Source organism: Mastacembelus armatus, chromosome 6, assembly GCF_900324485.2.
Source record: "Mastacembelus armatus chromosome 6, fMasArm1.2, whole genome shotgun sequence".
Classification (NCBI taxonomy): Eukaryota; Metazoa; Chordata; class Actinopteri; order Synbranchiformes; family Mastacembelidae; genus Mastacembelus; species Mastacembelus armatus.
Genome location: NC_046638.1, coordinates 16915506 through 16937320, shown reverse-complemented (window position 1 = coordinate 16937320; position 21815 = coordinate 16915506). Strand labels below are relative to the sequence as shown.

Sequence of the window (21815 nt, the reverse complement as noted above, 5' to 3'; positions counted from 1 at the left end):
ATTACTGTGGACCTGCACACACCAGGGGGTCGTTACGGTTGGAGGAGGGGGGAAGTGTGTGGGAAGGGTTGAGCATGGTTACGTACACTAAGAATGAAAAGAGGGAGAGTTCAAGTGTTTGTATTGAGCATGTCAAGATAGAGTGTGTGCCTGTGTTTATGTATGTGCATACCTGTAGCTAGTGTACATCATTTGGATAAACAGGCACTTAGAGAGAAGCAGACATGTGATCAATAGCAAATGTGGAGAAGAATGTGTACCTGCAAGGAAATATGCAATTTTTTTGGTATCCAGTTGGTATTTCTTTTTTTATTATTGTGTGTTACTCCATCTCTTTCTGCCTTCAGTACTGTATATCTCACTCCCCTTTACAGTCTAGTATGAAAAATCTAAGTTGACACAGCACTACCAGAATTTTATTCAGGTGCTAACAAAATATCTTATAAGTTATCATTTCTAAGGACCTATGCACACTGATATTGCAAGCTCTTAAGTTTTTATTTATGCCACGGTTTCTACCTGTAAGAGCTTAATAAGACAAACATGCAAACAGGCTATTCAGTATACATAGACAAAAAAAATGACAGCTCCAATAAACAATAACATCAAATCAGGTTGCTATGTACAGAGAAAACAACATGTTCTAAAAAAAGGACTAGCCCACCTTTTGCCTCCTTTGATTATCATTTCTAAGACACAAGATGTTGAAAGTTATTATTTAGGCCACTTTTTGAAACAACAGGGAGAATTTTTCTAATTTTAGGATGATATCAGTCATGATATCAGATGATATTAGATGTGACTGGAACTGTCACAAAGCTGATCAAAAAGGTTACAGTGAACTGAAAATCTGAAAATCTTAGTAAAGGTATTGTTGCACGTTTTGACAGGGCAAATAGGCCTTTTACACAGTAGATATTTTAACTTGTCCTAGTACAAAATCGCATGAAAAGCACAAAACAAGAAGGTGTTAAATAAAATTCAGCTGAGTAATTTTTGTTATCTACACTTAAGGTTTTCCTACTGTATACTTCGACTTTGCCTGTATCTAGAATCATTCCCTACTCCCTCTCCTAGCGTGTTCCTCATTTTGTAAAAGAGTCAAAATTCTGAGTGTAAAATCTATTCAATATATACTTGCACTCAAAAATTATACAATAAAATGTAAGAATATATTTTTTTAAATAGTGTACAGTGGGTACGGAAAGTATTCAGACCCCTTTAAATTTTTCACTCTTTGTGTCATTGCAGCCATTTGCCAAAATCAAAAAAGTTCATTTTATTTCTCATTAATGTACACTCAGCACCCCATCTTGACAGAAAAAAACAGAAATGTAGAAATTTTTGCAAATTTATTAAAAAAGAAAAACTGAAATATCACATGGTCATAAGTATTCAGACCCTGTGCTCAGTATTGAGTAGAAGCACCCTTTTGAGCTAGTACAGCCATGAGTCTTCTTGGGAATGATGCAACAAGTTTTTCACACCTGGATTTGGGGATCCTCTGCCATTCTTCCTTGCAGATCCTCTCCAGTTCTGTCAGGTTGGATGGTGAACGTTGGTGGACAGCCATTTTCAGGTCTCTCCAGAGATGCTCAATTGGGTTTAGGTCAGGGCTCTGGCTGGGCCAGTCAAGAACGGTCACAGAGTTGTTCCGAAGCCACTCCTTTGTTATTTTAGCTGTGTGCTTAGGGTCATTGTCCTGTTGAAAGGTGAACCTTCAGCCCAGTCTGAGGTCCTGAGCACTCTGGAAGAGGTTTTCTTCCAGGATATCTCTGTACTTGGCCGCATTCATCTTTCCTTCAATTGCAACCAGTCGTCCTGTCCCTGCAGCTGAAAAACACCCCCACAACATGATGCTCCCACCACCATGTATCACTTTAGGGATTGTATTGGGCAGGTGATGAGCAGTGCCTGGTTTTCTCCACACATACCGCTTAGAATTAACGCCAAAAGGTTCAATCTTGGTCTCATCAGACCAGAGAATCTTATTTCTCATAGTCTGGGAGTCCTTCATGTGTTTTTTGGCAAACTCTATGCAGGCTTTCATGTGTCTTGCACTGAGGAGAGGCTTCCGTCGGGCCACTCTGCCATAAAGCCCCGACTGGTGGAGGGCTGCAGTGATAGTTGACTTTGTGGAACTTTCTCCCATCTCCCTACTGCATCTCTGGAGCTCAGCCACAGTGATCTTTGGGTTCTTCTTTACCTCTCTCACCAAGGCTCTTCTCCCACGATTGCTCAGTTTGGCTGGACGGCCAGGTCTAGGAAGAGTTCTGGTCGTCCCAAACTTTTTCCATTTGAGGATTATGGAGGCCACTGTGCTCTTAGGAACCTTGAGTGCTGCAGAAATTCTTTTGTAACCTTGGCCAGATCTGTGCCTTGCCACAATTCTGTCTCTGAGCTCCTTGGGCAGTTCCTTCGACCTCATGATTCTCATTTGCTCTGACATGCACTGTGAGCTGTAAGGTCTTATATAGACAGGTGTGTGCCTTTCCTAATCAAGTCCAATCAGTTTAATTAAACACAGCTGGACTCCAATGAAGGAGCAGAACCATCTCAAGGTCACTGCAAAGGGTCTGAATACTTATGACCATGTGATATTTCAGTTTTTCTTTTTTAATAAATTTGCAAAAATTTCTACATTTCTGTTTTTTTCTGTCAAGATGGGGTGCTGAGTGTACATTAATGAGAAATAAAATGAACTTTTTTGATTTTGGCAAATGGCTGCAATGACACAAAGAGTGAAAAATTTAAAGGGGTCTGAATACTTTCCGTACCCACTGTACATGGTGTAAACAGTATGTTCTGCTAACAATCCCACAATGCAACACCACCATGTTTTATCTGCGGGAAAATGACCACCAAGCAGCTCTACAGCTGTTAGTGATGACGTAAAATGACAATGATTAGTAAGTGAAATGAAAGATTCGTTTTACAAACAGCCCTTGTCATCCCAACATCAATCTCTGAAACAATCAAATCATCCATAAAACATCTGTCAGGATGTGAAGAGCCTTTGATATACTCTCCTCAAACAAAAAACAGATTTTGTGTTCCATTTGTTAACTGCATATGTTAGAGCTTGTTTATTTACTTTTTTTTTTTAAAAGGACAATTACTGTCCTTGTTTAAGTCATGATGATAGTTAACCAGTCAGCTTTATTAGCTTTATTTTGCACACACAAGGAATTTTACTTTGATACAGCAACTCTCAATTTGCTTTCTAGTCACCAAAAAGTGAGAAAACATAATAATACTATCCATCTATTGATTAGCTATTCATGTGACAGAGCACACACATAGGCAGAAGTAGCATACCTGTAGGCAAGCTAATAATTATTGTGATGGCAGAGGCCTAGAGATCAAACAATCTGCCTCAACATCATCAGACAGACTTTGAACAAACTGCAAAAACAAATCCTTGGAGCATCATATATGTACAAGTGTGTGTGTGAATAAGAGCAAACAAAATGCTACTTAGAGCATCTACTCACACTAGCATACACACAAAAATTAAGCCTTCCTTTTACTGTTGCTTCTGTTAACCCCTGAGACACCTTAGTCTAACAAATGTGTGTTTTTGATGTGAGTTTCAGCAAATACAACAAACATAGTTATTGTTAATGTGAACAATTTCTTATTGAGGGTTTGAAGCATGTCTCATGAATGTAGCCTTGCAAAATGTATACAGTGCAAGTTTGGACCATATGTGTTTATTTGGGAGATTGGTTTGAGAAGTCTGCCATCTGCACCCTTCTTAAACCAATCTGTTTATCTTTCCGTCTATGTATTTATATGACTACAAAACATTTTGGTAAATGGCAGTAATGTGAAGTATACTTGATGGGTAGTATTTACACACATGCTCTATCCACATTCAATCATAACACATGTTCATTCTGAGTATAAACATCAGGGTCCGTTTCTTGCTTATACTTTCTTGACAGTGGGAGAGGAGAGGAGAGGAGAGGAGAGCTGCTAAGTGGAACAGAAAAAGCTAAATGAAGTTATGCCTCTGCATCATGATGTTATCATAAACAAATATTTACACAGTTGTTGTCATTAATTATACATGTGTGCACATAAGTACACACATTCACAGACTACTACAAAGCAGTAGAACAGCATGCATCTCCCTCTACTGTCTTCTCTTCTACCTCCATGGTTTCCTATTTACAATCTCATCTATTTACTCCCTTCTTTTCTTAATTTTCTATTGAATTTATCATTGTTCATTACCCATCTCCTGCCATCTTTCTATACTACTATCTCTCTACCTCCTACTTAACATTTCTCCTCCGGACTACTGCTCACCAAATTTTATATTTCTTCTTGTCCCTCTGTATCTCTAATTCCTTTTTCATAGCACATTCCTACTTGCTCCCTTCTAACACTGTCTGTTCTTCTCTTTTGTCCAATGAAAGCAGTTATTGCCTCAATAAGAAAGTCCTTTGTCTTTACTCCTTCTAAACAACACATGCATGCATGAACGGTATCAGGGCCATTTATTCCCAAGGCAGTCCAAGGCTCTGGTGTTCCCAGATTTCTTTGACGAACGGGTCACTGTGGCCAATCAAGTCTTGGCCAGACAGCCCAGCGAGGCGGGATGTGGGTCAGTGCAGCCAATGATACATTGGTTCTTTCCCCCAAGGGACAGGCTGATTGACAGCTGGAGCTGGACAGAAGTCAAAAGGGTAATTGTCATCCGACTCTCTCTCTCCCTCTCTTTATCTGTCTCTCCTTCTCATCGTAGACAGTACTTTTTTTCCTCCTCCTTTCTGTTACCCCCTCTCCCCTTTTTGCTTCCCCTTTCCAACCCATTTCCTAGAGCCCCCCCCCCCTCCCCAATCCACTTTCTCCATATAACTCCAAAGGAACTCTCTCATTGGCTGCCCTTCCCATCCCTCAGGAACGACTTTGTGATGCTACTGGTTGAGTGCTGATGCCAATCTCTATCCCCAGCCCACCTCCTGGGACCCCCAACTTCAATGGCTTGTGTCAAACACACACACACACACACACACACACACACACACACACACACACACACACACACACACACACACACACACACACACACACACACACACACACGCACACACACACTTCTAGTCAGGGGACAGGGACAGAAGCTGATTAACCAAATACTTTTATCAGCAGTAAAACCACTCTCTCTGCCTGCCTGCATTCTGAACAAAACAGCCTTAAAACACAAACACAGACACACATCCCAAGCACTGAGCCACTGCCCAGAAACACCAGGCTAGTCTGGGGTTTGGGACAGTGTGAGTGTGTGTGCGCATGCTTTTGTTTGTTAGAGTGTTTGTAAAAAGACAGAGGTAGCAGAGGGCTTAGATGGATGGCAGAGAGAAAGAACAACAACAGCCACACAAAGCCTGGCGGACAAGCTCCATCGCCCTCTCTATCTTTCTTTTTCCACTGTTTCTTTTTCTGTTCTTCCAATCACTTCCTCACTGATCATTCCCTTCTCATTTCTTCCTGGTTATTTCTAGTACCTGATTTTGTTTCTATAGTTTTGCAACTCTGTTAGTGTGAGCCATCAGTGCCTTTTCTTCCTGTCATTCTTCCCTCTGAACTTCCATTCCCAACAATCTTCATCATTTCACTTATTTTGTCCCTGACACCTTATCTTTTGTTCTTGCTCTATATGAGGTCATTGTGGTTTTAAAACCATGCTGTGCTGTCCAGCCGAGTTGCTATGAAACCTCCCTAACATCCCTGAACATAACATCCCACAAACAACCCATATGACAACATGAACACATATGCTCCCTTGCTTTCTTTAACACATATCAGCTCAACATCCTAAAAGTTAATGTAAAGAAAATTAATGATATAAGGCCTGAAACATGAATGAAATCCCAAAAAAAGGTTGTAAAATGGAAGGCTGTTCTTTTTACAACTTTGTAGTGAGTCTACACAAACGTGTGCATTTAAAACTAGGCACTGGTTATTGACACACGACAAATTCACCTCTCTCAACATCCAGAGCACAGAACACTCCTTCTCACACACACACACACACAGAAACTCAGACAAGCACAGTTGATGTTCAGGGCCAAACAACACAGCTTGAGATTAAAGAGCCTCTCTGATCTGACATTTGTTTTTCTGTGTATCAGAGTGTGTGGCGGGAAGAGGAATCAATAGCACAATACACATGGAAAGGAGAGAGAAGGGAAGAAACGACACTGCGGAGTAAAAGCAAAATGAATGAGAAAAAGATGAGAAGAGAGCAGCCAAAGAAAGAAAGGGAAGCCAAGAGGACAAGAGGAAAGGTGAAATAGGTGAGAATTACAGCAACAGTGAAAGTGAGAGGTGAAGGAGGACAGTGAGGAGATAGATAAAGAGTAGGGCAGGGAGAGAAAGAGAGGGCCGGCGAAGGATAGGGAAAGCATTCCTCTGGAGTACCTCGACTCTGGGGAAGACTCCAGAAATAACTGAACTAGAAGTTCCCTCTCCACCCAACACTACACACTGGGACACGCACACGTCAAATAAAGGCACCAAGTTCACCATTCGTAGATTAAGCTCAAACATGAACACAGGCTGCAGTGTTGTCAAGACCAGCTGAGACAAGTTATGAGGTATGGCTGTTATACTGCATGCATATTTATACACACACATTACAGTACATGAACAGCAAGAGCAATGAGGGCTGGAGGTTGGAGGGTGGGGAGGAGTACATAATTGCCTTCTCTTGTAGTACAGGCTAGGGAGTGCATTTGACTGAAGACACCAATTTCACGCTAAGGCATTATTTAGCTTGATACAAACTTGATTAGGCTTTACAGGAGGGGAGAGGGAGAGAGAGAGGAAGGGAGAGAGAGAAAGTAGGAGAAATAAAGACAGTGAGACCGAGAGGAAAAGGGAAATAAACAGCTTTGTGTCATACCGCATCGCTGGCGGACAGATTAACTCGCTTGTCACGCTCCTTCTGGGAGTAACATAACGAAATATATACACAGCTTTGCTGTGCTCAGAGCATGGTTGGTTGTTTGTTTGACTAGATGTGCTATCAAACACCCCCCAAACACAAAATATACTTTTTATTTTTTAGATACCCCAAAATACCAACTTTTTTTAAACTAGGTTCACAGATTTTTTTCTGTTTATAATTTCTTACAATTTATATTAAAACTGTGGTTAAAATTTAGGCTTTTAGCTGCCACTGTATATCTTTCAGGATAAATACTGGACATTGTAGCGTTATAACTTAGAAACAAACTAACCATCCTAATAGTTCCCCACTGCTTCCTGATAAAATTTTTATTAAGCTAATGTTGCCTGGCAACAAATACAATCCAAGCCAGTGAGCAGAGTTTTCGCTAATATTGCTTAGCAACAGATTTTAGTCCCAAGGATGAACAAATCTATTGACTTGAGTTTGAAATGTAGGAATGACAAAGTCCTTCACAAGCTGGTAGCAATGATTACCACAATATCAATATGAATAATCTCTACTAACAACGAGGCAGTCTAGATTATCTGCGTTTGCCCAAAATCATACTCATCCTAAAGTGCTAAAGTTCATTACAGGACACGGCGACGACCAATGTGCATTTAAGCTTAAGTGCCACAGGAATCCAGAGAAACCGCATCGACTCAGCATACTGATGTCAGTAAACCAGAAATGTATTTACGAATATTATTCTCCTACTGAGAGCCATTATCTTAGCCAGTTAGTTCTTAAACTGCTTTAGCAAATGTAGTAATTAACTTTTTTAGCATCAGAGAAAGCATCCTATTACTAACAGAGAGGAGAGGAGAAGAGAGTAGAGGAGTCTGGGTGTGCTAGTCCCCAGGCTGCTTATCAACTGTGAGTCTAAGGCAGACAGTACTTTTGCATTTTTAAAACTGGCCTGCACTGACCAACACAACCACACACACTGACACCAATCTCACTATGCGATCGCTTATTCTCTTTCTACTCTACCACTTTTCCTCCAACGTCTCCTTATTTTATACCGTCTTACTGCAGGCATACAGATTTTATTAGGCACAAGACAAGACGCCACCTTATCCACCTCTGCTGCTGTTTTAGCACAGTACAAGTAAAGTCACTCCTCGGATTTTTTGAGCCTGTTTGTGCAGTGTAAGTGCATATTTGCTCTTCTGACATCAGCAAGTCTATCCTTAAACTGATATGAGAATACACAGAGGAAAGACTGCATGATGTAAACAAAGAAAATGTAACAATAGACATCAGAAAAAGCACAAGCAGAACATTTTGGGGTAAAAATTTCACGTAACAATATGTGTATCTGATTTTTAGCATTCTACTGTACTACAGTAATTACCTTGCTTTGTAATGCTTACTGTACTATAGTAATAAACATTACAGTTCAATGCTAAATTAAAACACTACAAACAGTGTTGATGTTTTATGCTAGCATATTTATATGTTGTTTTTTTTGTCTTTTGAACATTGAAAAACACCTATAAACAGTTCTTTATAATTAACTAGTGGCACTGGGGCTCACTGGGGCTCGCAGTGCCTTCCACTGCTAGCACACTCTGCCCCAAATTTACATAAAATATTTAAGTTGCAAAAACAGGTCAAACCTAAATTGATAAATTGAATGGAATGAATGTGTCTCAACTATTTCTTTTGCCTTTCACACCATTTCTATTTGTTCTTATTCAGTACGGAGCCTCTCTCTCACTGTCGCTCTCTTGCGCTCTCACTCGCTCTCACTCGCTCCATTGTATGTGTCACAGCAGGGCACCCTTGCCTTTTGACTGGGAGGTGAATGGAAAGGAGTTAGAAAAACCAACTGAAGACTCAAACACTAAAAAGAACCATTCGTAGGTCTATAGTGCTGTGCACTACAAAGGCACAGCAGAGTGTCCAATAAAAACGGAACACAACACAAGCAGCTTGTTCGGTTGCTCTGAGGACAATGCACATTAGTCTGGGTCCATGGTGTGTGTGTGTGTGTGTGTGTGTGTGTGTGTGTGTGTGAGGGTGTGTGTGTGTGTGTGTGTGTGTGTGTGTGTGTGTGTGTGTGTGTGTGTGTGAGAAAGTATGTTTATGTGTTTAACTGCAAGTGTACATACAAGCACAGGGGGCAAAAGGCAAGCAGACAGAAATGAATGAACAAAAAACTGAAATTTTTGGTGGGCCTTAGTAGTTTCTGGTTCACTAATAGAGCAGCATTTGCTAAAATGACATGCAACTACAGTCCCATCAAGATAAGACAGACAGAAAAGGAAAGGTGTATTGTGTGAAAATTGTGTGCTATGTGAAAATCTGAGTAGACCACTGACTTTTGACCTGGTCTCAAGTCAAGAAACTATGCAGGATCAGACCGGGAGACATAAAGCCTCGAGTCTTCTCACATACATTTCCCCAAAGTCAAGCTTTAGTCAACAGCAGTGTGTGTGTGTGTGTGTGGGTGTGGGTGTGGGTGTGGGTGTGGGTGTGGGTGTGGGTGTGGGTGTGTGTGTGTGTGTGTGTGTGTGTGTGTGCCAGATAGAGGTAAGGAGGTTAGCCCAATAAATATATTATGCATCATCCAGGTGTGCAGAGGGGCACCACTAATTGCCCCCACCACTAATGTTTAATGTACAGAGTAGGAAGGAGAGGAATGGGAGGTAGAGGGGAGGAAGGAATGAAGGGAGAAATGTAAGAGGCTGCAGGAGAGGAGGTTGTCAGAATGGGATAAAGTGAATTGGGGAAATGAAGAAGGCAAGGAACCACTGTAATTATGTCCAAAATATAAAGCTAGCATTTCTAATCGATAAGAATTACGAAATTAATTTCACAAATTAATACCGACTGGCCATATACAGACCATCATGCAGTCAACATGTGTCTCTCGAAAGACTAAAGAAAAGGCTCAGGTTCAGATTACTGTTGAATAATTACTCTATCATAATTATTATGAATAGATTAAATTGATTGTTTTATGTAAAAAAACCAACAACTCCTACTTACACTGTAAGAGGCAAAACATTTGCTTGCCTTTCGTTATTGCATATCATTATAAATATAATCCTATCAGATTTTTTGACTGTTTTGGACTGCTCAAATTTTAAGATGTTATACTGTGCTATGGTACCAGTGTAAACTAAGACAAAAAGACACCACAAGACAAAAGATTTAATATAACACCCCACCTAGACAAATACACTGCAGGCAAATAGTCAGTGCTGCACAAAGAAAAAAAGAGTATAATCTCTTAGTAAGACTGTAAGAGATGCTTACACACACAGCCCTGTAGGAAACTTAGAAGGGCCAATATCCTCTGGGACTATCTAGTGGTGGGGGATATGGGCTTGGCAAGCTAGGTCTGGGCTGAAGTGGGTGTGTGTGCGCATGTGTGTGAATGTGTACAGTCACACCAGCATCATCTTTCTTTTAAAAGCTGAGGGCATGAGCATGCACAGTACACAGCCACAGTATACTGTGCTTGTGTGTTGGGTGTTTTGTGTGTGTGTTGGGTGTTTTGTGTGTGTGTGTGTGTGTGTGTGTCTGTCTCCAGGGGGCCGGGTGTGTGTTAAGGTCCAGTGAGTTTGCAGCTGATAAAGGAGGCTAGCTAAGCCTCTACAATGGCAGAGTCCTGGCCCATGATGGCCTGCTCTCACACACTCTGACACACATGTACATGCACAACCACGCCAGGCCGAACGCTGATAAGGAGTTGTTGCTGGCATACACTCACCTCACTGAGGGACACACAGATGAGTTTTCACACACACACACACACACACACACACACACGCACGCATGTGCCCGCGCACGCACACACACACACACACACACACACACACACACACACACGCACGCACACACACACACAATAAAACACCATACAATAATAACCTTACAAAGCCTACTTAAGATGACACTGTTTAAATTAACATGGTGCTTTATCTGGGTTTATCTTTTCAATATTGCAATGCTATATCAACAAAAGGCCCCAAAATCAAAGCAGCGAAATAGAATTCAGCCATCCGCATGTTGGTTATTAAACCTGCACTTTTGCCACTGTGATATGTCAAAATGTCTTCAGTGAAAACGACCTTTTCTATGTAGTTCTGCTTTACTCTCTGAGCCTTCAATTGTGCAGTAATTTGATTCTAATTGGGTGCAGATCAACACGAGTCTCATTACATTCTATGCATGGTACTGCTGGGCTCCACCAATCACCAATTACATTAGCTTGTTGTGTCCCATTAAAAAAACAACCACCAAAAACTCAAATCCACCCCCCACTGAGGAGTCAATGGAATTTGTAACAAAGCTCTCAGAAAGCCATTTAATGGTTCAGCAAGCCTTAATGCAAAACCAATAGAAGCTTTTATGCAGGAGTGTATGTAGCGGCTTTACACGTGCTTGCACTATTACTACCATCATTTATAGCTACACAATTAAAAGGAGATATTCTGACAGTTTTTAGTATAATTGAATGAAAAGGACATTAAGTGTGCTTCCCAACACTTTTACACTCACATTTACCTGCAAAAAAAAAACATATTGTTGTCTTCAACTAAACTTAGCCACATGTGGAAAGTTTCAGAGTTTTATAAGAGCCAATCGCCCTATGAAAGTCTGTGCTCTGCCAAAGGGTGACATTAAATTACTCTAATCGTAAAGCCAGATGGAGAGAGAGAGGCAGAGAGAGAAAGACAAATACAGGATAGTGAGAAAGGGTAAGAAAAATGAGAAGCTACTGTAATATACACACCACACAATCCCTCAGACTGATGCTGCTCAGATAATGATGCGATGCTTATAAGATAAAAAGTAAGTGCACGTCAGCATGCTGTCATCATCTTTGCACACATGACCTGCTGTTTGCACAGCTCAAGTTCATTTCACCTTTGCAGCAGCAGTGTAATTAGAATCAGCAACCACCAAACAGGCTTGTAACTTCATGACATTTCCCGCTACAATTAAGTGTTAACCACATTTGGCGGGTTGGCGGTTGTTAATTTCAAGTCTTGAACAGTTAATTGACAATAACTTTAACTCCAGGCAATGAATAATTACTATCCCAAAGTCTCTTATTACATTTATATCACATACTTACATGAAATATCATGCAATCCCAGCCACAGTTAGATGGTGTAGATGATTTGCCCATTATTGAAATTGTCAGTTCACAGAATCTGCAACTATTTTGATCAATTACCCATTTTAATTTGTCATTTTCTGGTTCCAGCCTCTCCCTTGTGAATTTTAGTTCTTTGTCCTGTGTCTGTCACAGCAAACTGAATATCATTGCATTTTAGACTGCTGGTCAGACAACAAAAGTAAATTGAGAATGTCCCATTGGGCTCTGGACTGCTGCAATGAACATTTTCATTTCATTGAGGTCTTATATACCAAACAAGTAATCAATCATAAATAAAAAAAGGAAATTTATCTATAAAGAATATAATTATTAGTTGTAGTTTAGAGTAACTTGATTTTCCAGCAACAGTGCCAACGACAGCTTGGCCAAAACACATGGGTTATAATTTCAAATGGTTCAATTAGCAATACACAGTAAAATAGATGACAAAACAACTAATTTTGTGATGCTATTGTAGTGTAATCTTTAAAACACAGTTCATCTAAGATATCTTGTTCACAATATTAATTGAAAAAAAATTAAATCAATGAGTGAATGCTAATACAAAAAGCTGCACAAGAATAAAAGTAAAAAAGTTTCATAGCAACTAAAATACAGTGTAAACTGTGGTCTAAATAATTATTAAAATCAGATGGGTTTTTTGGTAATAAGATAAAAATACATTTTACAATTGCAATTATGTAATTTTGTGAGCTTATAGTCAAGCTGTTTCACAAACAGGTGGAAGGTGGTGAAACCAAAGATACCGTGAAAGGTAAAAAGGCAAAAGAGAGATAGAAAGGAGGAAGGAGAAATGAGGAGATCAAGTGGAAATGATGCCATTAGCCTGGAATAGACCAGCTCAACACACACCAAAGGCAAACCAAACCTCCTTCTCTCTCCCTCTTGGTCAAAGGGCTCATTTAGCTCCACTGACTATAAACAACACTCTAAACAAACCAAATAAACACTAAAAAGGTAAGTGCTCCCTCCTTTCCTCTCTCTCATCTTCCTTGCTCTACTCCATCTCCCTGTCATATGTGCTCAACTCCTGTTTAATGTCCTGCAAATGAAGCGGATTTATTAATGTGTAATTAAGTAATAATCATCACTACATAATGCATGAGAGACTCAAGGGGCTAAGAGCTGAGCGAGAGAAGAGAGGAGAGGATAGTGGGGCTGCTGAAGCAGACAGAGAAGTGGATTTTTGCTGCCTCGTCTCGCTAAAGACACACATTAAAAACGGATTAATCCATTGAAATATTATTTTGATAAGAGAAAAGCTGTGCTCACTCATTTCTTCGTCCTGCTCACCCATCCCTTACTCTCATCCAATCAGCTAGTTTCATGGCCCATCATCATGCCATTAGTCCATGTTCAATTAGCAGACTGCAATTAGTCAAGTTCACCCCACCCCCCACTGTTAACATGGTCTAATCACTATATAGGCTAGTCTGTTCAAGTACATCCATCAGAAGAACTTAGTCACAGTTATGAAACAGAGCAGCAGTAATATGAAGACTAATAGTCCTGTTTGTTATGGCTGTTTGATCAGGCTTTGTAAGGCAACCCTTTCAATATTTACAATACATGCTACAATACAATACACTGACCTTAAATGCATGTATCTTGTCAGATTTCAACAATGTATTGCAATAAATCTCATTTTCATTTGTTTACATAAGGTTATATGCTAACAAGAACTACAACCAAGTTGTTAGTTGCACAGTATTGCATTTGTATCCTTCACAGGGAGGAAAGAGAAAAACATTTTACGACACTGAGTAAATTAACAGTTACAGATCTCAATTTTTTTGTTGAAGCTGCCCAACAATGAGAAAAGTGAATGAGGAAACACATTTTTAAAAATATCTTTAAATATGCTTTTGTCAGCTGTTCACATTACTTCGCAAGTCGCAATCATGCTTCAAATGTCTTGGCTAGAATTGGAAAACTGGGGAAAAAACTACTTCATATTTGGTTCTTTACATTTGGAGCAACACACTTGAATTGACTTGGCTTAAATTCCATTAAAACCAGAGAATACCAACTGAGATGACCATAATCATAAAGGTCTGGGACACAGGCAGGTATATCAACCTGTCCATTATCTCCCTATTTAGGAAAGCAGTGACTAATTTGACAATAAACATATCACTTATCAGCTAAGAACTTCATGTCCAGAAAAACACAATCCTTTCCAGGCTAGGGCCACTGAGTCAGTGCAAATCTTTTGAGATGAGGTGGGTCTGGGTCTCTGTGCTGCTTTGTTGTTGTTTTGGCATGCCTGGCTGGCCAGTAAGTCTGTAAACCAGCCAGCCAGTCAGAGTTGGGTGAGCAGGTGAAAGACAGAAGAACATGAAAACACAGATAATCCCCCAGCGACTCTCACCTCATCCGGGCCTCCATCACTCCCTCCCTCCGACCACTGACCTGCTGCGTGCCACTGCACTGCCCACAAACACCTCTCCTCTCACTCCACCTTACCCCTCAGCCCCCCTTTCTCCTCCATCGCTATCTCTCTCTCTCTCCTACATCCCACTCTCCATCTTCCCCCAATGCCAGGTCTTGCCAAGCTGTCAGTGGGGCAAGGTGTGGAGGGGAGATAGCAGCATGTATGTACACACAGATGCACGAGTACACATAGACAAAACACATGGTACTTGTGCAAGCTAGACCACAAGGGCTGTGTTACGTGTTACCTTTTCTGCGCAACACACACACGCGCAACACACACACACACACACACACACACACACACACACACACACAGAGTGTAGGTCGTCCGCTTCAGCTTTGCTTCGCTCTGCCTCGCTTGGCTGCCTAACTAAAGCTAAGCTCTGGCTATCCAGGCTGCTGAGACCAGGCTGCCTCTGTGACACACACTCTCACATACAGAGTGTGGTACACAAGGCATGCATGTCCATGATGAATGCAAACACAAATACAAGAATATAGACCTTGCAAACAGGCACATGCAAACACACAAACACTGACAAGGCAATGAGAGCAGCAGCGGACAGATTCACTGGTCCACAGCTGCTGATTTGTTCACTGACAAACTGCGAGCAGCAAAAACATTACAGCATGGGGCAACTACATTGATTAGGTGGTAATCAGTTCCATTCAAACAATACTACTATAAAATGCAGAAAAAAATTATTTGCATTGATATGTCAATTTACAGAAAAATGCTTTATCAGAACTGTTTTAGTAATTTAGCAAACATTTATTGGTTAAAACTTTAAAAAATGTGAGGATTTTTTTTCTACTTCATAGCATTATACATTGAATACCCTGTTCTTGCTTCTGCCAACTACTGTTCAATTCTAAGACAGTTTCAGATTCAGATAACTTCAATGATGGCAGTTTATCATTATATTCAATATTTAAGGGGATGTAAGATTAATCCATTATACTCCCATATATAGTTTCAAAAGCCATGTCCTCAAATCACCATATCCCCAGGTGACACATTTCTTTTTTCCTCACAAAAAATACAACAAAAATGACCTACAATTTAGGAAAATCTCACCTTAATAAGATACAATATTGCTTTAAGGCATTACGTTCTTCCTACAAATGGCATGTATTCTTTTCACACGAAGGCAGACTTTTTTTATTATAGATATAAAGAAGAGCAGTTTGTATTAATTGAAAAGTGAAACCAACTTTACACTAGATTCCTGAGGAATGAGGTAAATCTGTGGGCTCCTGCATCACACACAATCACATCCTCTTCCTTAGTCTGTTCTGTGGGCTGAACTGAAAAACAACTGCTTCTAATACTTGTCAGTTTCCTGCACAAATATCCCACATAAATGGACATTACAACCACAGACACTGGAAGTAGTTCATCTATTGCGTGTATGCCGCCTTTCCTAATATTGATAACATTAATCCCACTGCACCTCAGATAAAATACTTTTAACTACTGAACCTGTAGGAAAGGCTCAAATCCTCCAACGAAGCAGACAGGTAATCAAACTAAGCACCCAATTAAATCACTGTCAGAAACATGCTTGTCTCCCATATAGTTACAGAAAGGGCAAGTCTGCATGGTGGAGGAAATGGGGGAGGGGGTGGTGACCACATGGTCAGCCCGTCCCGTTGCCCATCTGGGTTCCATAAAGGAAGCATGGAGGCTAAGGCCACCACATGCCCTCATGCATGATGCCCACTCACCCATGCACTGCAATGAATACTGTTTTATGATAATGGGGAAAAGTGAGGCCTGTTATAACAAAAACAATACACTGTTTTAATACTCACAGACATAATTTAGACTGCATGTCAACTTTTATAAAATCAATCCAACAAATCCAACAGTGTTTGTGCCCAATCTTGGACACGCTTTATAGTTTTAGGGCAAATACTCCACCAAAGCAGTTTTTGAAAGAACATATCCAGATATCCAAAAATATTCTACAATATCAGAGCATAACTGTGTGTGGAACAAATAAGCTTCTGAAACAAAATTTGATCATTACTGTAAATGTAATATTGTTAAAAGGAATAAAGCTGTAAATTGAGTGTTAAATTGCTTTATATGGGGTCAGGCAGTCAAAATTAATACAACGAAGCAGCAATGGGCTGTTTGGGTCAAGTGCAATACATCGCAACATGGGAATAATCCACAATACATGGGCCCGTCACCAAGTGAATTATAACGAGTTGCTTCAAAAAGCACAACCCATGTTGTCAGAAAAACGACACACTTGTGTCTCATCTTTCATGTTCTGACGTTGTGGCAGCTAATTGAAAAGAAAATCAGCCTCGTGGACCAGCACAAATGAAACCATAGCTCCTGAATGGAGTTTCAGACTGTGCTGTGACCATTTCAAACAATTAGAAGGAAGTCATCATAAACTAACCCCCTTTTACTTTTTAATCATTTTAACAGTGTCGTGACCAATTACAGTCTATTAATGAACTAACAGTAAAAGTGCAGAAGCACCCCCATTGTTAAATGTCACTATCGTAAAACTACGCACAGACTACCTACAACCCTTTAGGGAGAAAATGAAATAAAATTGGCTGACACAAGGCACCAGAGTTGGGCACGAAATCTTAGTCCTGGTTTGGGTCTCGCGTGGTTCTTTACCCACTCCTGAGTGAAGTGTCCCTTTACATGAGGTGCAACATGACCAGTTTCTTACCTTTAACGGAGCGTGGTTTGGCCTGTTTTCGCCTAGACATCTCTGGTCTCGAACTGCTTTTAAATTTTGTTTTCTTTGTTCCGTTCCGTGTTTTCAGCGAACCATGCAGACGGACACCGTCGGCTTATCTTTCCTCCTCCTCCTCCTCCACCACTTCGCTGCTGCTCCTTCGCCTGTTGCAATGCGGCAGCTTCAGTCTCTGTGTGGTGAACGGTCGTTAGTCCAACGACAACAAGCCAACACACCGGGAGTGAGGCGGCTCGGAGGCTCCTCCGTTGCGTTTTCTTCGTCGACGGTCGCTAAGGCTCGCGCAACCTGTAGCATAAACGGGGACCAACTTCCCGTTGACGCTCACTTTTGGTCGTTACAGCGCGCGGCCGACCGCCTCGCTCATCCGCTGCTCTCTGTCCCCCCGCGCGCGTTTAGCTCTCTCTCGTGCAGCCCGGGCGCTCGTGCCGCTCAGACTTCTTCCAGCAGTAGCGGACCGGGGCGCGAGCTGCCAGCCACGCGCGCGGTAAACACCTGAGCAGGTCCCGCGCTGTGTTGAGGAAAAGTGACAGCGGCACCGTCCGAGTGCGAGGTGACGGCGCCACAGCGGTACGTGACGGTCCAGGTGATGAGAGGCGACCGAGATTGTTTTGGGGATTTGCTTTCAAAATAAAACGTGGTTTCTTTCCTCGCGTCTTCTTCGGGGCTTTTTTAAGCTTATCAAAACTATTTCAGTCTGTTTTGTTTTTCTTTTCCCTCCAGGAAAGCGGCACCGACCCGAACCGACCAGCCTCCCCTGATCCGTCCCGCTATTCTACACTAGGCAGTGGTGGTGGTGGTCTGGTGGCATGGACATTGCGCTCTTCCCCTGCATCTCCACCCCGAGGGGCATACTGCTTTTACTACCCACGCTTTCTTTTTGTAAATATTTCCCAGTGCCCTACCGCCTGTATTTAAAGCAGCCTAATATTTCCACCAGTCTAACCCTTCGCTAGCCTCTGTCTCCCTGCTTTTTCTTTGTCCTGACTCTGGCTACCAGTCTCCCTCCTCCTCTGCCTGCCTCTGCTGGCGGGGCTGCGGCGCAGACACACATAATAAAGCCAAGGCAGGCAGTGCTTGGCTGGAAATGTAGCCGCGTCCCAGCAGGGGGATGTGAGAGAAGGGTCCCGGCGGGGGAGCGCTCTGATCCCGCAGGGAGCAGCTCGGCACAGCCCGGGTTGGCTGAGACAGAGAGGACGGAGAGAGGCAGGCTGGGCTGACGGAGAGAGAGAGGGGAGGCAGGAGGAGAGTTAGGCAACAGCGCCCAGCTGTGGCCGAGCGCCGCAACTACAACTGGGACTCAGAATACAGAAGGAGAAAGAGGGAAAATGTGGATTTGGATTGAAGTATATGGAGGAGGCTCCAAAGCTTAAAGGTCTCTTAAGATAAGTTTGACAAACAAAACTGGTCAAATGATTATGCCACCAGGTGCTGAGACTTTAATAAGGACAGCAATCAGTATGTCACCATGCTGCAGAGCCGTTTCTGCACACTTCATGTTGTACATGTAATTTTAATTGATAGAACTGCATTTTGCCCATCAGTCTCAACTCAGTCACCCATAATAAAATATGAAAGGACTTCACCAGGTGATCAGCTGTGATCCCTAAAATGAGACAAAGAGAAAGGTCAAAACTCAGGCAAAAGAAACAGACTTGGAGGGGGGAGGCAGCGCTGGAGTGTCTTCAGGACAAGGCTCTGATTGAGCTTGTGTGGCCCAGCCAAAGCCCATACACAAACTTCACAGAAAATCTGTGAACAGACACAAAGTTCACAGTCTGACAGAGCTTGAGATGATCTGGAAGAATAAGATAAACTGTTAAAATCCAGTTGTGCTAAGATTTTTCGTCTTGCCCAAGAAGAATCTGACTAAAGGATCTGTAAATGACAGATTTCAGTTTGTGATTTTTAAGATAGAAAGAAAAGAAAAATCTCATTATCATCAATAGAGGAAACAAATTAGCAATGACATTAGCGATGAGAAGCAGAGTTTCCACAGTGCTAGAGTTACAGGTGTTTTTTCAGGTAATCTTTCTGCACTTTCTTCACATCGTGCATGTCTGCAGCTGATGGAAACACATTTCGTGGAATATCTTTTTGCCACCTGCTTCTTGGAAGATAACCTACAGTTTGTGCCGCTGTTGGATGGAAACATGCGTATAGAGTCATTATCCTGGCTTTGGCTGGGACACTGCTGTGAATCCAAACTTCATAGACATCAACTGATCAGCTTGAATCACCATCGAAGTTTCAACCAAATTATACATGGTGGTCACATGTAAGACAAAGTAGTGTTTTAATTTTTCAGCTGTTGTTTAGTTATTGTTCATGTGCATCCTTTGTCTGTACAGGTCCTTTGCACTTTGTGATAACATGTTAAACAGACACACTGTAAACCAGTGCTGCTTTTTGCTGAGCCTCCAGACATGTCACACCACAATCTCTATGCAGACACAAGTTTAAACTTGATGTTTTGCAGAGTAAAACATTTTTATTTGTAGCCTTATTGTCAGGCAGGGTAGGCAGGGATAATATCACTGAAGTCAAAAGAAAGAAAGGACTCAGAAGGCACATTTTGGAGTATCAAACATTTTTCATCTTGAAATTCTCTGTTTCATAAGCATTTTGTCATATAATGACAGACATAGACAAAGGTCTCTGTTCTTATATTGTCATACCATCTGGGTTTTAAAATCTGCTCAGCCAGTTCTGTTAAAATGCCTCTGTGTCCTCTGTTGCCCTTTTCTGTGGTGATTTGACTATGGAGGATCCCTTTCTTCCATTTTTTCATGGAACTGCTTTCACTTCAGATGGCACTTTCTTTCAAAGTAAACCATTTGACTTACTGTATACACATAATTCAATTAGCCACACAAGTGTGTGTACATGCATGTGTGTGTCCATAAGTGTGCGTCTGTGTTTGTGTGTCTCCTTCAAAGCTCCTTTATTTCCAGTAAAGAAAAGACGGACACGTCTGTGGACAATATAAAGCAGACAAAGAGGGAAAAAATGAAAATCACTGGGTGCTTTGTTCTTCACTCTCTGCTCCAACTGAGCGCTCTCTGACCGCAGCTGAGCTTTTCCATGTTCTCTTCCCCCCATGACCCACCCTCTCTCTCTCTCTCTCTGACTTTGCCTCTGCTCTCTCTCTCTGGTTGTCATGGATAACTGGGTAACGTGGAGATCCCTGTGCTGTCCAGCAGGACCACTGCCCTCCACAGATTGAGCCTCCCTGCCCCTCAACCCACCCTCCCACAGAGAGACAGAGCGGCCTTTAAGATTCAATCCCCCCCCACCCCACCACCACCACCCACCCATCACCACCACCACTACCACTGGGTTTAGGCAAGGGGGGGTTCCTTGTCTGTATGCCCTCCCCATACCCCTCCTCCCTTTCTGTCTCCCTCACCCTCCAAGCTTCACCTCTCCCTCCTTACAAAATGAGCGCACGCCAGGAGACCTGTGTGTGCATTTCTGTGTGTGTGTTTGTGCGCGTACATAGCCCCCCCAGTGTGACTGCTGCTGGCATGGAGGGGCAAAAGCCTTCACTCAGTGGTTGGTCCCCCCCTCCCCCCTCAACCCGCCGGTAAGTACAAAGAGTGGGAAAAAAGCCCACATTACAAGCTCCTTAAGGGTCAAGGACAGGCCCCAGTCTGAATAGCTTCTAAGAATCGTATTGTTGAATCACATAGCTAGCGATTACACCCTCTGTCATCTCCTCGCGGATTTGGCTTTTTTATACACACAAGAGAACCTTAAGTAGCAGCCACCGAATAAGTCGGCCAACAGACATGCAGTGGGAATTGATACAGACAGGACATCAATGGCATAAACCGGGTGCAGATGTAAAATTACAGTCCCAAAAATGGGGATTTGGCTTAAAGATCTCATAGCTTGACAGCAGACACCAGGCAGGTTTGAACTGCAAGAGCACTGAGATTATTACACTGAACACAAAGTGCAAGAAGTTTGTGCATTTCTCTAAATTAACTTCATAAATATAGCTATGGTGAGACTTATTGTTGGAATCCATTGTAAAAATGTACATTGTAAACAGCGATTGCTGTTCTATATGAGGAAAACTGTGAACTTCTTACAGTTTTCTTTCAGCTCAATAAAGGATGAGTGTTTGTCTTTTTTGCTGTTGCAAAATACTGTTTATATGGTACACATTAGATGTGAGCTATAAATGAACTGCATGTTTTCTAAGATTTTCTGAGAGGCCAGGCATCACTGCTTCTGGTCACAATGAAGGCATGCAGCTCTTTCATGAACTGTATGAAAACCAAATTAAATATATACCGCAAAACTGTAAAACTAATGGCAAATCGGATTAATGCTATGTTCAATTGTTGTGCATTTGTATTTGTTGATATAAAGGATCCAGGAGAATCTGTATAATAAAGAGCAGTTTAGAGTCACACAACTCTCATTACTGATACTTTTAACTCTGTTAATGGTAGCATAGACCATTCAAAATCAGATCTGGGATATTTGTACAAGTGGTGTTGGATTTGTACAAAACAAAGAATGTGCCTGGGCTTGA

General features: G+C 41.7%; 1 protein-coding gene across 2 annotated transcripts in view; it reads right to left on the bottom strand.

Moving 5' to 3' along the window:
• The window catches only part of znf423 (zinc finger protein 423), a 136378-nt gene extending 117791 nt beyond the window's left edge, over positions 1–18587 (bottom strand). For both annotated transcript variants that reach the window (XM_026311991.1, XM_026311992.1), the window contains exon 1: positions 17243–18587. In XM_026311991.1, the coding sequence (XP_026167776.1) occupies positions 17243–17282 (40 nt within the window). In that variant the 5' untranslated portion in view covers positions 17283–18587. The remainder of the gene's footprint in view (positions 1–17242) is intronic.
• Between the last annotated feature and the right edge of the window lie 3228 nt (positions 18588–21815).